At 38.9% G+C, this 26,600-nt stretch overlaps 1 protein-coding gene across 3 annotated transcripts in view; it reads left to right on the top strand.

Annotated features, from left to right (window-relative positions):
• Positions 1–4,506: 4,506 nt before the first annotated feature.
• RB195_020625 (uncharacterized protein) overlaps positions 4,507–26,600 on the top strand; it is a gene marked incomplete at both ends in the record, with an annotated part of 51,528 nt that continues 29,434 nt past the window's right edge. The window contains 27 exons of one of the 3 annotated variants that reach the window (XM_064188997.1): positions 4,507–4,653; positions 5,998–6,083; positions 9,981–10,137; positions 10,582–10,697; positions 11,048–11,117; positions 11,672–11,721; positions 11,802–11,902; positions 11,966–12,156; positions 12,241–12,340; positions 12,496–12,788; positions 12,844–13,273; positions 13,330–14,046; positions 14,113–14,224; positions 14,292–14,393; positions 14,470–15,134; positions 15,220–15,252; positions 15,312–15,454; positions 15,544–15,716; positions 16,500–16,629; positions 16,696–16,812; positions 17,553–17,604; positions 19,986–20,539; positions 20,603–20,736; positions 21,200–21,307; positions 21,463–21,557; positions 21,812–21,918; positions 25,130–25,196. In XM_064188997.1, coding sequence (XP_064044878.1) covers positions 4,507–4,653; positions 5,998–6,083; positions 9,981–10,137; positions 10,582–10,697; positions 11,048–11,117; positions 11,672–11,721; positions 11,802–11,902; positions 11,966–12,156; positions 12,241–12,340; positions 12,496–12,788; positions 12,844–13,273; positions 13,330–14,046; positions 14,113–14,224; positions 14,292–14,393; positions 14,470–15,134; positions 15,220–15,252; positions 15,312–15,454; positions 15,544–15,716; positions 16,500–16,629; positions 16,696–16,812; positions 17,553–17,604; positions 19,986–20,539; positions 20,603–20,736; positions 21,200–21,307; positions 21,463–21,557; positions 21,812–21,918; positions 25,130–25,196 — 5,050 coding nt within the window. Of the gene's footprint in view, positions 4,654–5,997; positions 6,084–7,487; positions 7,547–9,980; positions 10,138–10,581; positions 10,698–11,047; positions 11,118–11,671; positions 11,722–11,801; positions 11,903–11,965; positions 12,157–12,240; positions 12,341–12,495; positions 12,789–12,843; positions 13,274–13,329; positions 14,047–14,112; positions 14,225–14,291; positions 14,394–14,469; positions 15,135–15,219; positions 15,253–15,311; positions 15,455–15,543; positions 15,717–16,499; positions 16,630–16,695; positions 16,813–17,552; positions 17,605–17,680; positions 17,770–19,922; positions 19,927–19,985; positions 20,540–20,602; positions 20,737–21,199; positions 21,308–21,462; positions 21,558–21,811; positions 21,919–25,129; positions 25,197–26,600 lie in introns of those variants that run through there. The other 2 variants (XM_064188999.1, XM_064188998.1) reach the window with 2 other exon arrangements.

The following is a 26,600-nucleotide window of genomic DNA, read 5'->3' as shown; positions in this document are numbered from 1 at the left end:
AGTCCCAGATGTTCTGTTCGGAAACATTTCTCTATAATTGGTTCCTCAATTCGCTTGGAAAAATCCGCTGATTTCATTCTTCGGACAATTTTACTTGAAAATCCTGAAACCTTCTTTTCGCGTGTGCACCACTAGAAAAAATGTCTTCTGTGGTTCAAATAGATCATCCGAGGTATTTTTCCGTTATTTTCTGGATTCTTCAAATTTCCCAGTCTTAAAAAGTGCCCTAAAATTAATTTTTAACTCAACTTTTGTCGCCTGATTAAATTTTTGTTTTTTTTTCTCACAAATTCTGTCTAACCAATCAGGTATTTAGTTCTCATTAGACGTTTCTTTTTCAAAAAATGCCTTGGAAATTTTCAAAAATTTAAAAAAAAATATTTAAATAGTTGGCTGATTCCGTTAAACTGTAGGAATTTTCTCACACTGGTTTCTTTTATTTGCGAAAAATAGCGGCAAAGTCCGGCGATTTGCGTGTTTTTCCAACGCGAATCATACGCTGACTGATTTTCCGCTACCGTAACCGCCATAAAAACACTCACTTAACAATGAAAGATGTTGACAATTTGAATCGTTTTTAATCCGTGCGAACCGGCCGTGAATAGACGTTCTCAGTTCATTGAGTGTGTGCAGTTGCGGCTAACGCACATTATTCTCGTCTCTTTTTTTTCAGTTGTAATACAGTTGTGGTCTTTTAGTTTAGTAGGAAAGTCCGCCTGTCTGGTACTTTTCCTAACCGAATATAATATAGTATGTAATATAATAAGAATTATAGTCGTATAGAGAATTATAGAAAGAATATTTTGACGCAACCCTGAGGATCAGGTATTAGCGCCAATATTTAAAACGCTGGGTAATGGGTAACACTGAATAGAGCGTAGTTACCATGCACGCACTCGTTTTCCTTTCGCTTCTCTGTTTTTCTTCGCTTCTTTCCCAATCGATCAATAGTTAGGGAAGGTCCCAATGAGGCGAACGAATTTTTTTTTACTCTGAGTGGATCGATATTATTCGAATATTCGCTTCACAGAAAATGTGACCAGCTCAAGTCATTCAAGATTAAGATATTTTCTTCAAAAGAATGACCTAATCAAGTTCCGTACAGGATCCATGTCCACTGAAAATAATCAGATGATCGTAAATGAACTGTTTAATCAGATTTCTTTGTGAAAATTCTCAACAATTTGATTAAATTCCGTAAAAGGTCGCAAAAACTACCGTATCGTTCCCGAAATCCAGTCGCGTACCCGCTTTGTCCTCCGAGACTTGTTTTTCTGGAAGTATCGCCTTGTTCACCTCAACCTTCAATCTTTAAACGTCGGGGCGCCCCTCAATTTCATCCGTTGCGGTGTGCGGTGGAATTGTGTGCAGTCTCCTAAAACTCTTATCCTTCAATGTTCAGCGAGGGTAAAAATGAGGAAAATCACTGGGGATTTTCTTCTTTTCCCTCAAAAACTCATTATTTCGTTTATTTGTTATATATTTATATATTATATTATTTATTATATAATATATATATATATATATATATATTATTCGTTCCGTCATAGCAACGATAACTCTCCTCGGAAGTACCGCAGTAATTCCTGTCATCCAAATTTTAGTCTATTTCTCTTTCCTTGACAGACATTCAAAATTTCATTTTGATAATATCCAGAGAAATACTACCAATAAATACTTATACTATTCTATAATTATTTTTTTATTATTTTTATTTTTTATCATTTTTCATTATTTCTATTTTATTATACTACTATTTTTTCTCATTTCCATTTGTTAAAGAGAAGAGACAAATTGAGACGTTACTTTTTTAAAACAAAAGCTATAAAATGGCAACGTTATCCTAAATTAATTATAAAAAAACACTTTATAATACAGTCGAAATACAGTATAGTCGAAATTTGATCCCAATCAACTTTATTGATTTTTTAAATTCATTTTATTCTTCTTTTCTGGAAAATTTGATGGTGTTATTTCGCGATGCTGACTTGGAGCAACTAGACACCTTTTCAAAAAAGTGCTTTCTAATCTGAAGATCTTGGATAAATCTGAAAAAAAGTACAAAACTTATTTAATTTCTAAAATCTTGTGGATGCAAAGGTCGCCACCGCCTAATGAAGCGATGAACGCAGATAATGAAGCGATTTGTCAGCGCTATTTTTAGGAAATGAAATTTTTTTAAAAGAGAAACGCAGCGTTTGAGAAGCGCAATAATAAATTCGGACCTTTATTTATTTATTTATTTATTTTTGGTCAAGCGACCTAGCATAAGTCATCTCAACTCAACTGAGAAACAACTTAGGATTCTTTTAGCATAACCTTTTTATTATTCGAAATTTTTAACTCTTTTTTTCCATAAGATTTTCTCTTTTTTGCATAAAAATAATGTATTGACGAAAAAAAAAATAACCACCAGCTTCTTTTAAATGCGCTTTTGTAGCCCTCATTTCGCTAATCCATGATCCAAGGATTCATGGAATCTACAGGAGAACCGACTGAAGCTTGGCTGAGTTTATTTCAGTGAGAAGTCTTGAAACTCCCGTTATACGCGTAAAAGCGCGCTAATAGCGCTGAGCCCTCCGGAAAAAAAACAAAAAAAAAACAATTTTAATACGATGGCTCCACCGAAAATGCTTTCATTTCTACTTTGATTGCACGTAAATATTTCGTGGAAAAAAATTAATAAAACAAATTGATAAATAAGTTTAAAAAAATAAAATAACTAAGCAACAATAAGTAATTAAATAATAATAAGTAATTAATAAAAAAATCTAAAATTTTAGCGAAATTTCCGGAATTTTTTAGCAGAAACCAAGAGATTTTCTAGCATGTAACTAGTAATTTCTAGTACAGCCTAGGAAAACAACAAAACTCTTCAGAAGTCCTCTCTTCAATGACTAGTCTAATCTTGATCCTGGATCTTTACAAATAATTATATTGATTGATGTGATTTTTTTTAGAAATTACTGTAATTTTTTGAACCTTGAAAAGTTACAGTACATGGATCAGAAAAAAAGTCTGCCGTTATATATTTTCCGCCCCCCCCCCCATACTTGTTCTAACCTCGATTTCTGCGTCCTTTAATTATTGCGCACTTCATTTTCAAGTGTACCGTAACGATGTACAGACCTATGAGTGTCACAGGTCGTAAAAATACGGTAAGTACCTCGTACGATCGGGCTCATAACTGTACATACTTATGAGGTTATACAAATATAGAAATAAATTTCGCAGAAAAAAAAATTCGGACCAACAGACACTTCAGTATTTTGAGCAAAGAAATATAGAATGTAAATCTAGGCCAGGAAATTTAGAGTGTAAACAAAACAAATTTAAAATGTAAATAAAATCTTGCCCTGTCTATGAAGTGCCGGAAGAAAATATTCCAGAAACTTTCGAACTAATTCAGAAATGCAGATCAACAACTCATGGAAACTTTCCATCTTCTAAAAAAAGTCTTTTGGAACCGGAAAAAAGAAAGAAAGTGCGGAATAGGCCACGCCCACTTTCAAATATCCCACTATCCCATGTGGGGATAATTTTTCGTCTTGCTTGAACCTTGCTATAATACTCTATTAAAAATTTCTAAACTATCAACTATTTTCTTAACTATTTTAAACTATTACTCCTATTGGAAAGATTTTACCTATTGTAATTTTTTATCCTCGTTTCCAAATCCTGAAAATGTCGTTCTCGTCTGACCACCTCTCGCTGCCCTCAGGGAAAAATTTGAAATTTATTTGAAAAAAAGCTTGCGGTCAGAGAGAATAAGATGGGCTCGAAGAAGGATAATTAGCTTTTTTTTTAAATTATCTTCTATATTTTATGTTTTTGATCTACGTGGGGAGTTCTTTTGACCTTTCGGAGAAAACTGAGTGGAAAATCTTCTTCAATACTCATTTCTAGCATGAATTTTCAAATTCTACCGCCTAATTTCATTTGTGTTGTTGTTGTTTGTTGTGGTTTTTTGTTTGATCTTTCCGAAACGAACACGACCCATGCGTGGCCCAAAGAAGCCCCATGGTAATGTCGGGTCGTAAACCCCGCTTCAGCGGAAGATTTCATTAGATAACACCGAACACAGATTCCCTTGAAATGATGGATCGTGGGGATTTCTTTTGTATCAAAATGGATATTACTCCGTTCTACATATAAATCTTGCGAGAATTTCCAGAATTCATTTCTTGCGGTTTCCTCTCTTAAACATCCAGAAACTTCGATTTTCTGTCATTTTCTACTGTTCTTTTCTCGGATTTTGGATTCAAAAATGTACTGTAACTGTAATTGTTATCGTATTCTGTGATATTTGTACATCGTTCATCTATCAATTGAGTTTTTTCTTGCTATCCTTCTTTTTCCGAATCCTAAGTATAAATTTCCGAATCCCGAGTATAAATCCTGCTAAAATTTTCGGATATTCCCATTTCGTGCTTTGTTCTTCCTCTCTACTGAAATCCTTTTTAAATTTATAGTCCAAATTTATTTCTTTTTCCAATTTATAGTCCAATGTGGTGGCTGCTGGTATTCGTGCCGGCAGCGCTATCGCTGAATTATCGTTGCCAGAACGATCAGGTGCTTGTGGTGCAAAGTTTCGGGAACGACACGATCCGAATGCACTGTCAACAGCTGGATATGTGCGGATATCAGCGACTGGTTAGTGATCTTTAGCGCTTTTCCGCTTGGGACTCTACTTTTTATCTATTTATTTATTTATTTATTTATTTATTCGCATGCACAGATAGTGCACCAAAAAGAAAAAAAAACACATTTGTCTATGTCAGGATAGTTAAGAAAAAGTCGGCAAACTCATTGTCAGTGGGGCCTTATGACAGTTTTATAGAGAGGTAATCAAAAGACTCCTGATGACATTTTTTTCGCTCTTCCTATAAAATTTTTGAGGTCATCAATAAGGATTTTATGGTTGTAACGAAAAAAACCACTTCCTCTAAAATATCTATCGGAAATTTAAGAAAAAAAATCAGAAATTTCATGCATTCTTCTTCACAATCTTTCGGTTTTCTCGACTCTTTTCTTTTCCTTTCTTAAATTCATCTTCCATTTATTAAAATTAAAATTACGATCCTTTCCTTTCCTTTTCTTCTTCTTCTTTCGTCCCATTTCATTTCAAACACAGTAGAGATATCGGATTTGAGCACAGAGCACAAAAAAAGGATTACGGCGAAAAACGTCTGTATTTTCGGTCCATGCAGAAAAATTCTTATCAGGAAATGATTGCTCCACTGGTAAATTTGTAAACTAAGCCAAATATTCCGAAATCATCCAGAATTCCGAAAAAAAAAACAATGAAACATTTAGCGAGCAAGAGTTCATGCGCTGTCGCGAAATCGGCAACGAAGCGGAAAAAATTTCACCGGTCTCCGATAAATTAGAACATCGAAAACGATATTTAAACGTAAAAATGTGGAAAAAATCGGAGATTTCATGCATTCTTCTTCATAATCTTTCGGGTTTTTCCACTATTTTCTTTTCTTTCCCTAAATAAATTCACCTCCCGTTTATTTATTTTCTCCACGTTTCCTAGGCTTTTACTGAGAAAAGATTACAGGTTACAAAACTTCAATAGAACTTTTTCGTCTTATCCAGAATTGCTGAATTTTTTTAAACGACGATAATCAACGTACCAACTAATTTTCTGGAGAAAAATCGCTTGGATCATTGCTCTTTGTCGAAAGATGTGCTTGTAAGGAAAGGAAAGACGTTATTTACGAGAAAAAAAACCATATAAAAAAATAAGGTTTGAAGAAATGTGGTGAGAAATTGGTGCTCCATTTAGTTGCTTTCTGAAAACTAAAAATTTCCTCGAGAAAAGAAATTTTTTCAAAAAAAAAAAAACAATCAAATGTGAGGTAATTCCCACGGATCCTTGGTGTAGGGAGAAACCCTTTATTTATGTTACTTTGATTAAAATAAAAAGTAAAAAAAAATAAAATAACCATGTTTTCCTTTGAAAAAAATACCGTAATACTTCTTTTTTAGCGTTGTGAATACGATGAATTTCAACCACAATGCGGTGGACTCATGAATTTCGTCGCACACGTGATTCAAACATCTTCCACCTCGCCGTAAGTTCCTCTTCTTTTTCTTTCATTCATTCATTTTTTTCCTGGATTTTCAACGTACATTTCATTCGTCGAGACAGAAGATCCCAGTTCAGCGATAATTATGAAGTAATTACATAGCTCTGGGAAAAAAAGAGCTCTGGATCTGAGGAATAAGACGGATTGATTTGCGCTAGAATACAATTAGCGAGATGAGATAACCTAATTTTTTTCTCTCTGTGACGGGTTCGATGCGCGCGCGCGAAAGTGATGGATGCGTGGTTCTTCGTTAGTCGGACGAGATTCGCCTCGTCCGAGTTGTTCAATTATCGCCGGATCACCACGTTCATCCTGTTTAAGGATTTATCCAGTGATTTCTGATCATCTAGTAAGGATCAGAAATCTTATTTCTACTTTTTTTTAAACGACATATCCAGAAACGGCTTAAAAATACAGCTTTTTCTTCTAAGTGGAGAGATCTCTTCATCCATCTAAGACCTAAAATCGCTCCCCTTGTCTATCCATGGATCTCTTCTTTTTGGAAAAGAAATAACTTTCAAAATACCTTTTTTAATTTTTTCTAAATTTTTCAATATAATTATTCAAATAATAATACGTAGCCCTACGATTTCTAGTTGAATATCTTATTGCTAGTTCCCCCGAATCGATAATAACACTAAATGCAGATTTAACCGCGACGCGTGGCGGACGCGACGCGGCAAATGACGGGACAAAAAGATGTAGAGAAGTATATTCGGGAATGTTTTGCACTTGCACGCGTTTTGCGAAAGTACTAGAAATAATATAATAGAAAATAGCGGTGAATTAATGTTGAGTGTGGGTTTTTTGGTGGCATTTCTTTTTCGCTCCTGTTCTCTGATGGGTATCGATTCCGAGAGAGTCACGGGCTGCTCAGAAATGAAGATGGTTGGACTATACTTTAGGTGTAGCATAGATACGACTCAGTAAATACACAAGGAACTTTCCTAACCAGCAAACTGGGGCTGGAGAATACTTTGTTTATTTTTAATTTATTTAATTTCAAACGTATATGGTTCGGGACAATGGTCCATGGATCCAAACCACAATACGTGAGCGAGACAGCGAGAGGAAAATTTGTCCTATGTCTCCACTCGTGGCTTGCTGTCGCTAAGCTAATCAATAGTTAGGAAAGCTCATAAAGCTGAAGAATCCTATGATTATATATAGTAACCATGAGACTACAAACAGCAAAAATTCAAAAATAACTTATATCCCGAAAATTTTTGTTCATATCCTCTGATAAGTATGTTTTTTCTCTACGCAAGAAATAAAAGAGTCGTGGAAAAAGTCCAGAAAGACTAAATGGATCGAATCGAATCGTCATTTCAACACCATGAAATTCAACAAGCGATGAATCATTCGTTGGTCATCGTTTGACCTGATCTGATGCCATCAAAACCGGCCGCCGGATGCGATTTGGATCCGATACGGATATCCATCCATCGGTTAGAAAGTTCAAACCGTGGAGTGAAAATCGAAAACAAATCCTCCTTCTCTCGCCGTCGACTCGTCGTCGAGCGAGTTGTACCTTTCCGAACAAAAGAAATACGACTGTGAACGGCTTGATTAAATTGTTACGTGATTCAAAGGATACGGTGATCGGAGCGACGGGGGAAAAAAATTGAGGTCAACCGGATGAAACGAGTTCTTCCGAAAACACTCACATTATCTAAGAAGAAGTACGGAAAGGTAGCGAAAGTTGCGAGAGAGTGACAAATGCCATGTAATGAGTTGAATTACGGGAAAAACAACGTGAATTACGGGATTGCGGGTCTTCACACAAATCCTCAATTCAGTGCTTTTTTTCCTAATTAAATTTTTAATCGCTTATTTACCCTCATTATTTATATTGCAAAAGAATTGGTTACGACTTGGTGTTGATATTTAGCGTCAAATTATATGCAAATGCAATTTTCCTATTAAACGATACACTTCATGGTGTATAAATAAATAAATAAGTAAATAAATAAATAACTAAATAAACCTCAGGCGAGCAGTTTTCAGAACAACCATAGTCCAGTTGTTTTCTTTTTTCCTTTTTTTACAAATTCATTCAAATTAGAATCTTTGTTTCCTACAAAGAAACTTAGCACGAAATCTTTCCATGTTTTCTAAGAAATTTTAAAAATTTTTCCCTATTCCAAAATTTTCAATTTCTGGACTTGGATTAATTTTGTGGAAAAAAACCTTTGTTTGTTTGGATATTTTGATGGTTTTAAGATGATTCTTTTTTACGCTTCGGTAAACAGACAAACAGTAAACAAATCCTAGATCCAAGGATTATTATAATAGAGTGTTTTTTCCTTAACAACCAATATTTGAAGTTTCTTAAGGCAAAATTTATAGACACTTTCAAAGTAAATATTGGTAGTTGTAATATTTTTATTACCGTACTATTGCTAGAAAACAGCAGAAAAACACGGATTTCTTTTCCGGAATTGGCAGGTCGAAACCGAAACGCAGAGTCCAAAAAATGAGATCTTGTGAAGTGGTGAATCGGAGATTTGATAGCGCCTCGTGTTAATTCATAGGCATTTTATAAAAATGTTACATAGCGCCTTGTGAGGATCATTTTTAACCTCATTCGATGAGGCGCAACGAGATTTGATTCGCCTGAACACATTGAATCGAACCTGAACCACGAAAAGCGTTGTTTTGCGTTGCCGAGAACTCGAACTCGCTGCAATCGATCGATATTTCCTCATCTCTAACCTCCTCATTGGCTTTGTGTTTGACCGAAATTTGAATTTTGTGTCATTCGAGCGTCAAAACATCATTGAAAACTAGTCAAGCGACAAGATTTACGCGAAAAAAGACAGAAACGCTTAGATTTTTGCCGGGGAAACGCGATGCGTTGACGGATCCATCCAGGATAGATTGAAAAATGTTACGTAGGGGCTTATGAGGATCATTTTCCAGCCTCACAGACATGTAATTCTATGCGAGAAAAAAATAGAGCAGCAAAGATTTTTTTTTTTCCTCCTTTCTTCACTTTTTTCTGGATTAAGGCAAAAAAAAATCAAGTAAAAACTATCTGGAACCCCCAGCGAAAGGGGTTGTATAGAAGAGGGCGTGGTCATGTCCTTCCACTATTGGCTGGAACTCTTGTGCTGCGCTAATAATCTTGGGATTTGGTGTTGGAAGTCTCTTCTATATTTCAATCGATATACACGAGTTACCAGCCGTGAATCCACTGTTCTCGCTTGGATTCACGTCTTGTTTACGGTACATGCAGTGAAATAAATAATGTGCTAATAATTGGCGTCAAAGAGCGGGCATGGAGATGGCATATGGGCACTAGGGAATAATGCGGTACTTCCGCAGGATGATTGTACTGTGGAGAGGAGAAAGAGCAAATTCCGTCACTGATATACGTCACCGAAAAGAACCGTAGCAAGATTAATGGACACATATACTTTCAGTGGCTTCACGTTCCCTGCGATCACATTCCATTTTTTCTTCTTAGGACCACATTTTCATAAAAGTCCCAATGAATACGGTACTTCGAAGAAACTGAAAACATTTTCTCCATCTTAAATTAGTGCTTTTGGTAATCTCTTGTTGATCCCTTCGATAATTTACTATTATGTTATTTATCCTTCAATATTTTACCGTAATTTTTGAATATTTTACGGGTTTGGACCAAAATTTCTAACTTGTTAATTTGAACGGAAGACGAAACGGCTGTGAAATGCGTAGGCGAAAAATAAACTACAAAACATCATCCGCGATCCTCTCAGCGCCAAGAGTTGTACAGAAAGGGGCGTGGCCATGTCCCGCCACTATTGGCTGGAGGGGTGTGACCGTGAGGGCAGCAGAAAAATGCTTGCAAATTGTTTCAAATTCAAGAATTTCTCCCTTAAATCGCCTACATTTCAGTGTTGAACACACATGTTGCAATTTGTTCAATCCACGACCACCACATACAATTCCGACTCACGTTGGTAATGATTGTTTCATCTACGAGCTTCCAGACGGTTCCACGCATCCAAAACAACCAGAAGCGACCGATGACACACCGTATACGATTCTAAAGGTAAGGGTCCCATATGTGATTTGCACAGGGAAAATTTCAGCTTGCTTTTAATGCAGTGATCTCTTTAGGATAAGATTAGGTCCCCTTAATCTTCAGTACGGGACAAAATGCGGCTATTTGTTGATAAATCTCAATGAAATTTTTTTTTTCGAAAAATTGAAAAAAAATGTCTTGTGGACGTGCCATTTGTACCCCACCAATAGCGTCAGAAAAATGGAAATTACACAGATAGTTTCACTTTTTACACTACATTCCAATCATGTTCAACTCACTTCAATTCACTATTAAAATGGGTCCCATAAAATGCTGCGCTTATAGCGGAACGATAATTGTTGTGCATTAGACGGGTTACAACTAAGAATAAGAGGGAGCGAATGCAACAGACACTGAATAGATGAAATTTGAAATTTTAAAAATTTTTTCTATCAAGAAAAATAATTTTAGAGTGCGGCTGAGATTCCTGAACAAATTGATGGGATTTCCGGCTATCGACTACGTCTATACCTTCTCAAAAACAAAGCTCCGCCCACTCTACTCGTCAAAGGAATCGAACGAAGGCTGTACGTTAGAAGAGTAAAATTTTACTTAAAAATATTCAGATTCGGACCATGCTAATCATCCATAGCTTGTGAATCCATTTTTTTCTCGAAAAATTTAGAACAACTTTGTCGGTACTACCGCAGAATAACAACAAGAACTGAGCTATAGCTGTGGTTTTCACAGAATTTCCATGAAACCTTTTCTCGCATCGCCTTCTGCAGAAGAAAAGAAAAACTCAGTAGAAATTTCACCTTCAATTAATCTTAAATCACCCTTATTTAACGATTTTAAACTATCCTGAATTAGTTTTAAATTCAACCACCTTTATGCAATTACTCCTACGAATCGATTATTGATTTAATGATTTCAGTGATGGTTATCGTGTCACTATCTGTCGTCCACGGTGTACCTCGTACGAAAACGCAGAGAAGGATGAAGATGTAGGTGTTGAAAGTATAGAACTGTTAGGAAAATTTTTTGTTGTCATGCAAGCGAGAATTGTTCCCTAGATCTCCGTCGAAAATTTGCTCGCGTGGATCATTGTTTGGTACAGATTATTACTTGTACAAAAAAAAGTTCTTGAGATTAGTTCTCGTAGAGTGATCACAAACGCACAGTAAAAGTTCCAGGGACCAGTTTTCGCAGGGTTGTCCAAAAACGCAGTTTAGCATTTGTATTTATACTTGGCAGCTCTGTGGGAACCATTGCTAAAACCTTTATTTTTTAAAGGAAAAAATCTATATTGCTATAATTATCGGAGTAGAAAATTTGACGAGAACTGGTCTCTTACAAGTTTTACCTAAATAAAAAAACCCCTTTCCCAGTTTATGCAGTTTTTGCAAGAGATCAGCGGGGGAAAATTATAGAATCGATCATCGATTTTTGCCTCAGTGAGGGAAAACTGAACGCCTTATACTTTTATGCTGCTCCACCGCACTGTTTTTTTTTTCCTGATTGGTGTGAAAAATAAACGAAAAATGATCCTCACTTTAAGGCCAGTAACGAATGGAAAGCGATAAGTTGGAGTAGTTGGACGAGTTCATCGTGAGTTTTTTCCTGGTATTTCTTTATGTTTCTCATCTCTTTTCTCTCTCTTTTTTTTTTTTAATTTTAACTATTCCTAGGTGGTCCTCATGGGCACGTAGCGTATGGGGCAACGTGGGCAGCAGTCAGTCACGTGAACGAGTTCAAGAGACAACCGGACGTGGCGTGTCTGCTGAAAAATGTCAGTTAACCAATTTTTTCCCCCATCCAAGGCAATTTTTTTCAAATTCCATAATTTTTCCAGCTGTGCAAGGTCCTCATCACCTTCACGTGCACGTAAACGCAAGCGGTAACAACAATAATGTGATTAACAGCGGTGGAGCGGGGGCGGCGGATAGAAGTGGATCGTCGCCGCCAGGTCACATTAACATCACCGTCCACACGGACCAGTTCAAAGGAGCCGGTGGTGGTGGTGGTAATTTGCCTAATATTAAGGTTAGTTCTTCAACTGTAATCATTCCAGACTTCTATTCGGGCTTTTCTTCCTGAAAAGAAAACACCAAACAGTTTTTTTTCCAGTCTGAATCCAACTCCAACACCAACATATACGGTAGATCCGGTGTCGATGGAAAAGGAGGTGACGACGACGGTGGCAGAGGTGGAAAACGGAGAAGAGGAGGTAAGTAATCAAAATCATTTAAATATATATATATATATATAAATTATAAATACTAATAAACAGAGTAGAATAAATAAAATCAAATACAATAAGCAAAACAAATAATAAACAACTACGGTGAAATCGTCTCAACAACGAGCAAAGTTGTTTTTCAGAAGGACATGATCAGGATTACGACTCAGGAGAAGCTGACCTCAGCCGCCGTGGCAAGAAACAGCACCGACATCGAGTCGGCAGTGAAGATGATGGTGATTATGACGATGAAGACTACAGCGATGAAGGGGGTAGAGGATCGAGAGGAGGAAAAGGAAGAGGAAGGGGAAAAGGAAGAGGAGAAGGAAAGGGTAGAGGAAAAGGAAAGGGTAAAGGAAAAGGAAAGGGAACCGGTGGAGTTGACGATGACCTGAGCAGTGACGTTGGTGATTACGATTCTGGAGGCGTTGATCAGGTATGATTGCAATAAAATCAATTCTTGACTAACTTGAGGACTTCCGAAATTTCAGGACACCAGTGACGAAAATGCAAATCAAGGCCTCGGCAAAGGAAAAGGAAAAGGAAAAGGAGGTAGAGATGGAAAAGGAGGAAAACACGGAGGAAAAGATGGCAGAGGTGGACGTAGAGGAAAAGGAGGAGAAGGAGACGGAGGAGACGGAGGAAACGGAGGAAAAGGAGATGGAAGAAACGGAGGAAAAGGAGGAAATGTTGGAGATGACGGAGGCGATAACGGAGGCGGTGGAGACGATGAAGATAATGGCACCGCCGGCCGCCTAGGTGCCGGTGACGGTGGCGATGGAGCTGGAGCAGGGCCAGGTGGTCGAGGAGGTGCAGGTGGACGTGGAGGTGAAGGCGATGGAACAGGAGATGGAAACGGAAAACGTGGAGGAAAGACACAAGGTCATGAAGGAAAAAGAGGAAAAGGAGGAGACGATGGAGGTGCGTTTCAGTTAATTTTCGGAGGAACTGTTACTGATTATTCATTTTTGTTTCAGATGATGACGGTAATGACGGTGATGGTGGTGCAGGAAGCAGAGGAAAAGGAAAAGGAGGCGATGATGGAACAGGAAGAGGCGGTTCTGGTGGTCCTAGCACTGGCAAGGACGGATCCAAGGGAAGTGATACTGGATCAGAAAAAGGCGGAGCTGATGGCGAACCTCAAGGCGCCGATGGTGCAACGTCCGGAGAAAGGAAGAAACTGAAGGATTCTCACGAAAAACCAAGTGTCGGAGAAGGCGAAGGAGATACAGGAGCAGGTGGACGAGGAGGAAAAGGTGGAGATGCAGGAGGTAAAGGGCTCGGAGACGGTGATGGAGCTGGCGAAGGAGGTTCCCCAGGTGAAGGAGGAAGAGGTGGAAAAGGCGGCAAAGGAAGTGGAGATGGAACACGTGATGGTGGAGCCGGAGATGGAGGTGTAGGTGGACGTGGAGGTAAATCTGGAGGATCGGGAAGCGGAGGAACTGGAAAAGATGCCGGTGATGCTGGACCAGGAGGAAAAGGCGGAAGTGGCAAAGACGGTGGCAAAATGAATGGGCTTGACGGTGCTGATGGCGGTGATGGTGGACGTGGAGCAGGCGCCGGAGACGGTGATGGAGACGGTGCCGGGAAAGGAAAGGGCGGACGAGGAGGAGCAGAGGGCGGTGCAGGAGGAGATGGCGCCGATGGTCTGGATGCTTTACGTGGTGCAGGCTCAAACAGGTCTCCTAAAGGCGGTGAGGAATTAGTTATGCTTAAAAAATAAAGTGATGTCAGTAGCATCTCATCGCGTACAATTTAAGGCAAGGGAGGAGACGGCGTGGATGGCGGCAATGATGGTCTCCAGGATGGTGATAACGAACAGCAAGGAGTAGATGGAAAACCAGGAAAACGTGGAAAAGACGGACAGGCTGGGTAGGACATATTTATATTTAAAATCATTAAAATTATGTGTTGAAAAATGTGATTAGTTCTTTTCCAGAGAGGAAGGTAGAAGTCAAAATAGGCAGCCGGTAGATGGTGAGGATGGAGGTGCCGGAGCTGATGCCGGTTCAGAAACAACCACGAAGAGGACCATCGATAAGTTGGTTCCATAATCACTTCCATTTTCTGTTTTTCACTACATCTAAAAGTTTTTTCTCTAAGTAAGAAGATTCCAGCTCTGTTGCTGGCTCTCCTGACGGCACCGGTACCCCGGACGTCATCACCACCGACGGTTTCACCAGCGCTTCAGACCTCGGCGCAAATACTGGCGAAACTACAACGCCTCGAGTAACAACCGTCCCAGCGGGAGCGACGGGTGACGGTGCTGCACCAAAAGCTGAAGGGGACCCGATAATCATCGCTGCAGAATTACCAACCGGATCAGGTCCCATTAGCGGAGCAGGAAAAACTGCCGCCGTCGCAAAACCGGCCGGTGGCGCTGCTGGAAAGACAGCTACGGTGGCGGCAAAGACCACGGCTGGTGATGGCGGTGGCGCTAAGGCAGCTAAGACAGCCAGTTCCACATCCGGAAAGGCAGCCGCCACGAAACCTGGAGCCGGAAGTGCTAGATCTTCAACAAAAACTGGGAGTGCTCCAGCTCCAGCAAAAGCATCCACTCCCAGTAAGCCACGCTCAGGTACGAAGGCGGCGTCATCTGCTGCCAAATCATCGTCAGGTGCAGGAAAGTCGCCGTCTGGACGAAAATCTGGATCAGGAGCTCCGCGCAGCGGCGGTGCTGGTAAAGCAAAGGCAGCCGCGACAAAAACTAGAGGAACTGCTCCAAGGATTCAAGGACGAGGCCCATCTGATCCATCTCCTTCACCGGCCGCAACAAGTGGCGGTAAGACATTTTATCCCATTTTTTTCGCAAATTTCACCTCATTGTCCATTTATTTCCATTCTTTAAATTATTCCATGTTTTGCAGCTGAGCAAGTAAACCAAGGAACCAGGAAGAAAAGTAAGTGAAGTGATTTTCCTGAAATTGAACACCATCTACAGTAACCCACGTGAGTTTAGCTGTTGCACAACAAGCAGCAGATCCACGAGCTACGGAGCATGCCATAAATCGTCTGAAGAACATGAACTGTTTCCCGGCTGACTCGATGGTGACTACGGTAATCGGACCGAAACGTATGGATCAGGTGGCTGTCGGTGACTATGTGAGTTCGGGCAGCTGTTCCCGCCGCCCGCCCCTGTCCCAGACCCGGTTTCTGCTCTAGAATATACACTGGAGTGCATGAAATTCTAGGTATTGGTACCTAGCGCCGGCGGCGTACTGAAGTATGAACGAGTGGAGATGTTCTACCATCGGGAACCAGAAACTCGAGCTCAATTCGTTGTTCTGATCACCGAGTCGAAGAAACGTCTAGCTATGACTCCAAAACATTTGTTGCCATTCGGCGAGTGTGAAGCGATGAAAAGGTGAGTATAAACGTCGCGTGTGAGTATAAAGTGAGTATAAACAGCTGCAGGTGAACTGATTTAATCTTAGCTAGCGACATTTTAGGAATTATCAGCCGTATTTTTTAAAGGTTAGGAAGGCTGTTAATAGACAGTAACAACGCTACAGCTCAGAAACGTAGGTGTGCCTTCGGAGGACGTTAACGCGCACTCAGCTGAAAAATCCGTTATTGTAATTTAGAAATTGGAAAAGCTAAAAAAGCAAAAAAAAAGAAGAATTTTGCATTTAAAAAATATTAATATTACAGTAATATTAATATTAAAAATTGGAAAATTTTAATTTTTTCAAAGCAAACGTTTTTGAAACGAGATTTATCCAAAACTCTGTTTTTTTTTCCTTTCGAAATTTTTCAATTTTTAGATGTCCAGGAATTATTTATGGGATACTGTAGTAACAGAATCTAGTGACCGTAGAGTACTCTAGACGTTTTTGGTTTTCTTTTTTTCCGTTCAGGATTTTAACATCAAATCACTTGACCTACATTGGAAACAAATTTTACAAATATATTAAATTGTATGATACGATAGTTCAAAAGAAATTCCAAAAATATGTATATTTGAGATAGTGATGGTCTTACTGTGGATTCTGTAGGAAATTCCCCAATTCTTTTCAAGAATGAAAAAAAAAGATTTATTTTTCGAGCATTTTCATCATATAGTATGATTGTTCTTTTTGTTTACTGTGTTTTTCCTGCCTTCCCTGAGTTGTCAGCGGGTTTTCTCTGGATTCATCCACATTTCTAGGACTCTCTCCGAAACGGATGGTGTCGAACAATCGCTACGAGCATCTCGTTACGCTGACGGCGCAACGGTTGGCGATTGTGTGCTGACCGTCGACGATAAAGGCTCAGTAGCTGTTGAGAGAATCGTTAAGGTATCAATTTATCGATGGCGAATTATTTCATTATTGATTTGTGCGTCCGATATATTGATTTTTCAGGTTGGACGACAAATCTCCACTGGGATCTATTCACCGATGACTGCCGACGGTGCGTTGATTGTCGATGGAGTTCTATCCTCATGTTTCGCGGTGGTTGAAAGTCATACGGTACAGAAGGTAAGTTCTTGGATTTTCAGAAGAATTCGGGGTGTGATTTTATCTTCAAGCTTTTCCTTTTTGAAAAAAAAAAACTTGTAACTTCAAAATTTCCACAAATGTATCCTCTTTCTCCGTGAGGAATTTTTGAAATTGCCACTTTTCCTAAATTTTTACTTGAATTGACCCCTCGATACGCGATTGCACTGATTGCGTGCCAAAATACGTCCCTACGGCGATCGCTTACATGCGCTTGCACCTCCAAAAATCATGTTTTTATTTACTGGTTATGGATTCTCTAGGATTTCGATGACAATATCGTTTCACATTCATAGTTTGAAAAACCACGACCATCCAGTCGCGTCGCTTTACAGTCGTGCGCATGCACAACGTGTATGCATCTTATTTCTGGAAAGAAGTATATACAGGAGAAAAAAAATAAATGAATGAGACGTTATATAATATTATCGGCGGTTTTCGTATCTACTCCGGACGACCGCAACACGCACTTTGTTTCCATAGGCCGGTGAATTTCTGCGGACGCGTCGCGGTCTCACGCGAAGACATAAGTTTGGTGTGAATTTTGTGAATACGGGAAGTAAAATAACAGATAAATAATAAATAACTAACCTAATTTGATTAACTGACTGATTTATTTAATCGATTGACTGATTTTAACTTGATAACTAATTAATATAATAAGATTATAAAATAATAGTAAAAAAATTGAATAATAAAAAAAAACAGAGCAAATATTTCAGATCGTGTACGACTTCCTTGTGTACACCTATGAATTTTTCGGTCTGTTATCAGGTACGTTTAATCCGACGTCTTTACGTCTTACAAACGTTTTAAGGTAGCAAAATAAGATTAAAAAAAATTTTTCAAGGTCGAACTGTCGAACGACAAGGAATCCCATCTTTCATCAACTATGTGCACGAGTTGAGCCACATTTTCTTACCGTTCTCCAAATTTTGATCTATGAACGCCTTCTCGTTGTAATTGTTATCGTATCCCGTATCGTATATCGATCGCCATATATAGAATTTGAGCTAAATCCGATGCGATCGATGGTGTCGCTGTATCGCTTCGGTGTCTGTCACACGGGTCATTTTAATATATAGACACACAGACATATGTGGAGTGGATATTTTCGTAAAATCTTCGACTTTTCTATTTTAATCGAAATTGTTCAACGATTCGTTTAAAGCATTTAATTTCTTTTTTTTTCAGACTGTTTTATTTGTAATATTTTTTTCCGGAAAAAAATCTCGAAATTGATTTGTTAATAATTCGAGTTTAAAATGAGATGTGGCTCAATATTTATCCGGTGTTTCCGGTTGAACAAAGAAAAGTGCAATAGTCGTCTTTCAAATTTTAGTGATTGTGTGATTTTTTTTCTAAACTTTTTTTTCATATGTACGTGTCTTAACTACTGCAATACAACGAGTTAACTATTAAAACCAAATTTTTGGCTATTGGTATTGTTATTATGTTAAAATTGAATAAATATTTTTAATATTTTTATACAGAAGCAAGTTCAACATTTTATTCATCGTACAAAGTAGATAATTAATTAATTGATTGATTAATCTTAAAATAATCAAATATGGCAGCTAGTTCATGATTTCAATAGAAGGTGACTTCACCACCGCGAAGAAGAAAAAGTAGGAAAAAAAATAATTGTTTGTGAGGAATCCGCCCGCTTTGATGACAGCGTGATTCACCGGTGCATCACGCTCTGAAGGGAGTGCATCACGAAAATGGCAATGTCGGGATTTCTGCACGAAAACCTTGGGGCAGGGGTGTAGTTCACATGGACAAGAATGATGACGCTCACTACACTAATAAACCAGAACGAAAAGACGTGTGAAACGCTCCTGGTTGCTCCTAAGTCCCCAACGATCCAACTTATTACGGGTAGCGGAACAATGGTAATCCGCAACACATCTGCAATTGTGTAGTTGCAGCAGTTTCTGCTGCTTATTTGAGTCATACAAGGCGGATTGTGGGTGTGAGACGACGCCCGTGTTCTATCGCCGTAACAAGTTGCATCGTAGGGGGAACTGGTGCAGCTAAATATGTTTCTCACGCGTTCTTCTGGATCATCAGGTGGAGATGAGAGTCATCATGCTCATACTCGTACACTACATCCCTACCTCTATTCATTTATGGAGAGATACCAACACCGTCAATTTCATGTGACGTTCCCCACGTTGCTTATACCCTGTGTACTAGTAGGAAAAAACAACCATTTTTCCTACTAGTACACAGGACATTGGCAAAATTTAATCATTATTCCTTTCAAGGCTCGCGATTTTGACTTGGTGCGGGAATCACATCAAAACTCTAGAGTACAGGATGTGGGTTAAGGAAACCACCGTGATTCCGTCCATCTTTCATTATTCGTCGTAAAGTACGGCGTGGGAACTGCTTTAATTCCTACGATGTACGTTCGAACGCTCACTTTTGTACACGTTCCCCGGGTACTCTCAGCTGCTTCTTCAATTGTTTTCAATTGCTTTCTTTTGTTTTACTTGAATAGGCTGAGATCTTATGAATCTTCGACCGCTCGCTCGTGGAGGCGGCACGTGCCACGTCCACGAGCGAGGACGGCGGCGTCTCCCGCGCCATTTTCAACGAGGATCAGGGAAATATGGGCGGAACCGAACTCTACGCTTTCGCACTGGTTACCGCTGCGTCCGTGTCAAAAACCGTGATACGCTGCCTTTGAAATAAATTTTTACGAAGTGCCAATGCACAAATTCCCGCTAATTGCAACGCGTCGCTGCGGATTTTTCTGGAAAAATGGGAATTCCCCTTCAAATTCTTCCCAAACCACACAAACGCACACAATCGTCGGTAGATGCCTATCTTGGTCCAAGCGACCGAATAGGGTGTGCACAAAAAAAAACTGATTGATCGTGAAATTTGCTCTGGTTATAGTAATCGAACCTGCGCCCGAGAACTCGTCCACGCGAATTGTCGCGCCGCCGCGAACTCGTCCGCCACGAAGGCGCTGAGAAAGATTTCGAGTTGACCTGTTTCAACTCATGTTATCTTATCAACTTTCATGAAATTCAAAGCTCAGAGTTGGATGATGGTTTCATTATTTACTACATAAGCTGAAAATGGGTAAGTTTTCACGCTGCTCGTCCTCACTGACAATGACATCGACCGTTGTCACTGCTCAGGTGGAAGACCGCCTCCTCTACCTCCTCCGAACCTCGTGCCGCTAATCCCGGCTCCACAGCTACAACATGCAGCCGTCGTCAACAATCCAGTAGCCGGTACGCCACCGACTCCACCGTCAAATCGACTGTCACCGCCTCAGATTGGTGTACCTGTGCCACCGGGCCTACAGCAACCTCCGCGAGCAGTTTTTCCTCCCTTTCGTAACGTTGGACCCGCTCAAGCGGCAAAACCACCACAACCAGTGGTTGCCGCTATGCCTCCACCAGCTCGTGTTCCACTTCCCCCAGCTCCTCCTCCAATGGGTCGAGCTCAATCGGCTCCACCACTTTTTCGTGCGCCTGCACCGTTCCAGGAGATTGCGCCTGTACGGCCAGGCGCTCAAAATCCAGATCAACCTCCTGCGCCACCGGGATCCGCTCCGGATGCCGAATCTCCTGCTCCCGTTCGAACACCTCGAGAAGACGCTAAAAGCGTAAAAGCAGCAGGAAGTGGAGGAAAAACGCCGATCGGATCCGAAAGACCACCGAAAACTGTACCTCGCGTTGAGTACATAGTGAGTAATTAATGTCTTCTTTTTCTTTCCTTTTTTTCGGTCATTATAAGAAATTAGATTTAGCCTGCGGCGGAATACGTGGACACTTCGAGAGTGTTTATTCGTTTCATACAGTTTTTAATTTTGTGCGAGTTGTCCTACTATCTTTACGTATCGTCTCTTTCTTACGTTCATGTTCATTTGTTCGCCGAGTACATGTAAGTCTTTTCGTAATAGTGAAAAAAATAAGCAAGAAAATAAACAATAAACAAAAATGTTTTTGAATGAAATTAAAATACGTTTGGACTGTGAGCAGCGGAAAGCAATAGAGAACAAAACAAAAGGGAAATGGCACTTTTTTGTTACGAGGTGCGTTAGAACGCACCATCCCTGCACACGTTCCGATTCCTTTAGCAACCTATTCATAAGTTTTACTTGAATAGGCTGCAAAGACCAAGCTCACAACAGTGATTTACACCAAAAACTCTACATTTTTCCTCCCACAAAGAATTAAACATCGTCAGTTTCCTGATACGCTACTTCTATTATAGATACATAACATCCACATTCGATTACGATTCCCATGGAAAGCATAAATATTGATCTACAGACTTGATGTTCTGTGTATCATAATTTATTTGTTGTTTATTTGTTATGTGTATCATAATTTAGCTGATTTAGGAAAACCTTCAGTGTTCATATATTTCATGCCGCTCTCGTAGCTCCTATAAGCAATGTCTTAGCGGTTCTGTTTGCGTTCCGTACAATTTCTGGATTGTTCGCTATAAAGTTTGTTTTTTAGCGTTGTCTTCTGGTGTTTTTTTTTTAGTTTTAATTTTTTTTAATATAAGTGGTACCTTTATTTATCAATTTTTATTAACTACCATAATTTGTTCAGATAAGAGAGAGGAGCAGAACTAAGGCATATTTTAATTTCATTTCAGCTTCACAACTCCAGCAAATCCAAAAAGAGGATTGTTTCGACTCGTAACGCTTGTAACCTCGCGACTCATATTCGGAGGGATCATCATTGTAGCAGGTAAGATAATGCAGCTATTTAATTTTATAATTTATATAAATATACTATTATATTATTGTACTATCATTATATATTTATATAATTCAAATTTTTTATAATTTTAATTTTAAAGAAATTCTTATATGAACAAAAAATGAATGAAAGATTAAAAAAAATGATTTCAAAAAATTAGAGTAGAAATTTAAAAATAGTAATATAATAACAAGGAAATAAAATATGGGAATAAAATATTGATATTTAATAATGATGTTTAGGTTCGTTGTTAAGGAATGAAATCGGTTCGGAAGCATCGAAAGAGGTGATCCAGAGAAATATAGCGCACTTGATCCATTATGCAACGAAAGAACCAGGATATATGGAGGTATTTTCCAGGAATAATTACGTCTTAGCGTATTTCGCCGCAGAACACCAATTTACTCGAAACTCGATTTAAAAAGAATCGAGAATGTCAGAAACGCGATCGCAATCAATACGCACCAAAAATGTATATATTTATTCAAACATTTGACAGCTTTATTGATGATCATCGAGAAGTACGGTACCTTTCCGTACTCAGAATCGGACAGATGTCAAGGAAAAAGTAATCGCTACTGATAATCCTCCTTGTTGCAATCATGCACGTAAATTAGCCCGTAGATTCCGCAATTCAAGACCGCATTTAGGAGAAGATTTTTAAAATCTCAACGCTTCTCATTTTAAAATATAAATAATAATAACATAATTTAACTATCTATAAATATGACTATAAATAATAATAATAATATAATTTAACTTCTTAATAATTTCATTTTCAACCTATAATTTGAACCTAGATTGATTCAATTTTAACTACACAGATTTTCCAAAGTATACTTAAGCCCAAGGCTCCAATAAAAATCCTGTAAATGGGGAAAAATGAGGCACGACGACGATGAGGTTAGGCACGACCTCCTTCGAACTCGTCTTGCCTAACCCCGTATTTAGACGGGAATTAGAACGTCTCCGCTGTCCTTACGAAGAAAACACCTTGTTTTTACGTAGTCGACTTGCACAGTGAGACAGAAGGGATTTTTGGGACCTCATCCTACCGCAATAAGTGACTTATTTTCCTATTTTGGCATGAATTATGTGATGTTGTGTGGGCTGCTGAAAAACACGCCCTCTTCGACGAACTTTGTCCAAGAACTCCAGAGAACTCGTCTGGCTACGTATTCAACCGTATTCGGGCGTAAATAATGGTGTGTATTGTGTGAACTACGGCAGAACACTCCACCCGACGATCAGATCTAGCAGAGGCACAGGGGAGAGTCTAACGGCCCGGTCTTGCTGTAACTCAGCCTCACTTAAGGGTAAATTATGTGTGCTGTGTTGACTACGGTAAAACACTTTGTTCTCAACGAATATGGCCTACGCAGAAGCAGAACATGGATCGTAGCGACCGTATCTTACGTTAATTCAACCTTATTTAGGCCCAAGCCATGGTGTTATTTGTTTTGTTTATTTGAATGGCATGTTATTCTCTTTTCGTTATTTTCTGCTTCTGATTCTGCCTTTTCCTCTAGAGTTATATACGAGGTTAGCAAAAATTGTGTAGAAAATCAAAGTGAAAACATTTTGACAAATTATCTTCTTTCAAATATGGAATAGTATGAAAATAGAAATAGTTTTAGCATGCTTCAATAATATCCTGACAAATCCAAAAGAGCACTGAGATTGGCAAACAATTGCCCCGAACCAGGATCGAACTGGTGACCTTTAGATCTTCAGTCTAACGCTCTCCCAACTGAGCTATCGAGGCACTGGCACATAATTCCTACGATATATAGAAAAAAATCGCTCCTCATATTCATTCAAAGTCAATTGAAAATTTTCCATCTATATCGTCCATGGATCATAATTGAAATAGACGAAGACAGAGCACCAGCAGGACCTCAAGACACTCTCCGTTGTGGTTGATTTTAGTGCGTTGGCTTGATGACAAAGTGCTTCCAAAGTTTCCGAGCTGTGTGTGACTCATCCGCAAATTTCTCTTCATTAAATTGAAAATTCGCTTCTGGATACTTTACCTCTCAGAGTTATCCAAGAATTACAAAATGATTACGAATTCATTCTGATTTATATGGGGTGCGTGTAAAGAGGGTCCCGGCAGATTTTCGAGCATGTCCTGATCATGACTACCTAAATACCTCACTCTGCGTGGTTGTGATATGAGGTGACCTCAACGCTGTAACCATACAAGAAGCAAGAGAAATCCTCACGTAAAATAAGAGAGAAAGGTGCATCTAGTAGGTCCAAATTAATTCCAAAGGAAAAATTTCGTTAAAAACGGAACATTCCAACTTTCAAAAGTAATGGGAATGAGGACTTTCGTTATCCTGCAAATCCCACGTTTTTTTTGTACCTTAATTTATTCCCGGACAGATATACCCTCTTTATCTCCGACCTCTTATATGAGAAAGAATTAATGTGATAAGATTTCTAGACTCCTGAAGGTAAAATCTAGACAAAACTCATTGCTGTCCTCTTACTTCAAAACCACACAAAATGATATGTACTTTTAACTACACTTTTCAAATTTATTCTGTAATTTCGACAACTCACAGCATTCTTCTTTACATGTTTGTCTATAACTGTGTAGCCCTTTGCACTTCTATGGCCCGAAGAGCGTCTAAGACGGTTGTCTGGGTCTCTATGAACGACTGGAGCGCGACCTCATCGAGGTATGGTCGCGTATCCGCCGGCATGTCCAATGGATACGTAATTTCTCGGAGGTATTCGCGGAGAATCCGCCAGGACCCTCTTTACCGTTCTCCATTTATATGTGATCTACTTTCATCTCTTAAGTCCTCTTCGCTTAACACATATGGAATAAGTTCCGTTTCACGAATATATCTATCAAGGTTTTTTTTTGAAAATATTATTTATGTAGGCGCTTTCATTATTATTACATTTGTCTGGGATGTTTAATTTTTGTTTGTAAATCAAGAGCAGACGAGGAAATTTACGGGTGGTTCATGGATTCGCCCGATTGTCTGCTATATTTCTCTAACACCTTGGAGTTCCACAAATTTGATATCGTTGTAGACGCAATATTACGTACTTAAGGACCTCAATGATTCTCACTCAATGATTCTAAATTCTACATTCGAAAAATAATTGATAACTCTAAAATATAGTACAGTAAAAATAATAAGTAATAATATGATATAATATTATACTATAAAAATAATCGTATCATTTCATCCCCAGCATAGCACGGACCCCGTAAGTTTATGGTTCAAATGTTAAATTAAATGAAGATTAATTAAAATTTTTATTTGGTACTTCAAATCTGTATGAAATTCCAATGATTTTATTTATATTGCTAGAGAATATTTACATATTTATTCTCGACGGTAAACATAAACAAAAGGTGAATTCTTACTCTTTTTCCCTTCTTCGTAGCTATTCCAATAAATCTTTCAAAAAATTGCTGTTCCTGGAAAAAGGTATAAGAAAGCGGGAAAATGAAGCGGCGGTGATATCTTGATATTGCTCTTAAGCTTCTCCGATTTTGGAATTGGTAAACATTTGCAGTTGTTGTTTTTTTTTAGGAAATTAATCGAATACAACAAGAGTTCCAGTGTTGTGGTATTCAAACCGACATCGATGTGGGAAATGGTGAGCAGTTTTAGGGGAGATTTTCTCCTGAAAATCATGGGAATTATCCTATTAAGCTAATGAAAATTTCAGTAACGTGGATGCAAGAAATTGTAGGTTGAAAGTTATGAAATTTCCGATGAAATAGATAATAATGATAAATTAATCAGATGAGAATAATTAACATTTCTAACATCCACAGTCTCCGTGGGACGGTAAAGAGGGTCCCGGCGGAGTCTCCGCGAATACCTTTGAGACATCGCGTGTCCAGTGGATATGCCGAAGGATACACGAATATCTCTCGACGTGGTCACGCTTCAGTCGTTAAAGGCATCACCCCACGATACTGAGGTGATACGGATTTCAGGTGGAGTATTCGTATGCGGGATCGTGGATTATTGAGAGAAGGGTGATTCCGTCCATTTCTTTCTAATTCCCGTAAAAAAAACGGGCCGGAAGATACGGCCTCAAGCGTTCCGGCGCGCTATTTTCTACAAGGAGTTTGATTGGGTCGCGCCAGCCTTCTGCACGCGCCGCATCTTCTGGGCCGTTTTTTTACGGCAATTAGGAAGAAATGAACGGAATCACCTTCCTCTCCATAATCTACTATCCCGTATACAAATGCTCCATCTGAAATCCGTACCGCCTCAGATTCGTGGGGTGATACCTTTAATGAAGACGTAGACAACCATCTTAGGCGCTGTCACTGTTCCTGGCAGACGCAGACGCAAAGAACTACACAGTTATAAAGAAATATGTAAAGAAGAATGGTATTATTTGTAGGAATTATTGTTATGTTATTGTTATTGTTAATTATTTGAATTATTTTCATTTTGTGTGTGTGTGTTTAAATAAGAGAACGTGAGCGAGTTCTGTCCAGATATTATCTTCAGTAAGTATAGAAATTTTATTTAATGAACTCTTCTTCTTCCTGTAACTTCGGAGAGGTCAGAGATACAGAAGATCCTTCTGCCCGAGATTGAGCTATGAAAAGCTTGGAACTTACAGGATAACGATTACTTCCCATTACTTTTGAAAATTTTTGTTTTTAACAAAAATTTTCATATATGTAATTTAGAGCTAATAGATGCATCTTTCCCTTTTTCACGTGAGAATTTCTCAGCTTCTGGAAAATTTCCAGTGAATGTGTCTGATTCTCCAAAAGAATTTGGTAGCTCGTGACCTACATCCTAGCCAGTGATGGTTATTATGATTAGCGTATGATTAGCGTTAAGTGAGCAGATAGTCAGCTATTTAGGCAACAACGAAGGTAAATCCCTTGGATACGCATCATCGCTAATTGCTCTGCCGAGGTATGTGCTCGAAAATTTGGCGGGACCCTCTGTACACGCACGCAATGAATAGAACAACTTCTCCTGCGCCGTATTTTACCTAAATTGTGCGGCTAATTCCCGAATGAATATC

The sequence above is a fragment of the Necator americanus genome, chromosome II (assembly GCF_031761385.1).
Source record: "Necator americanus strain Aroian chromosome II, whole genome shotgun sequence".
NCBI classification, from domain to species: Eukaryota; Metazoa; Nematoda; class Chromadorea; order Rhabditida; family Ancylostomatidae; genus Necator; species Necator americanus.
The sequence above is the reverse complement of the archived record's forward strand: the minus strand, read 5'-3'. Positions and strand labels throughout refer to the sequence as shown.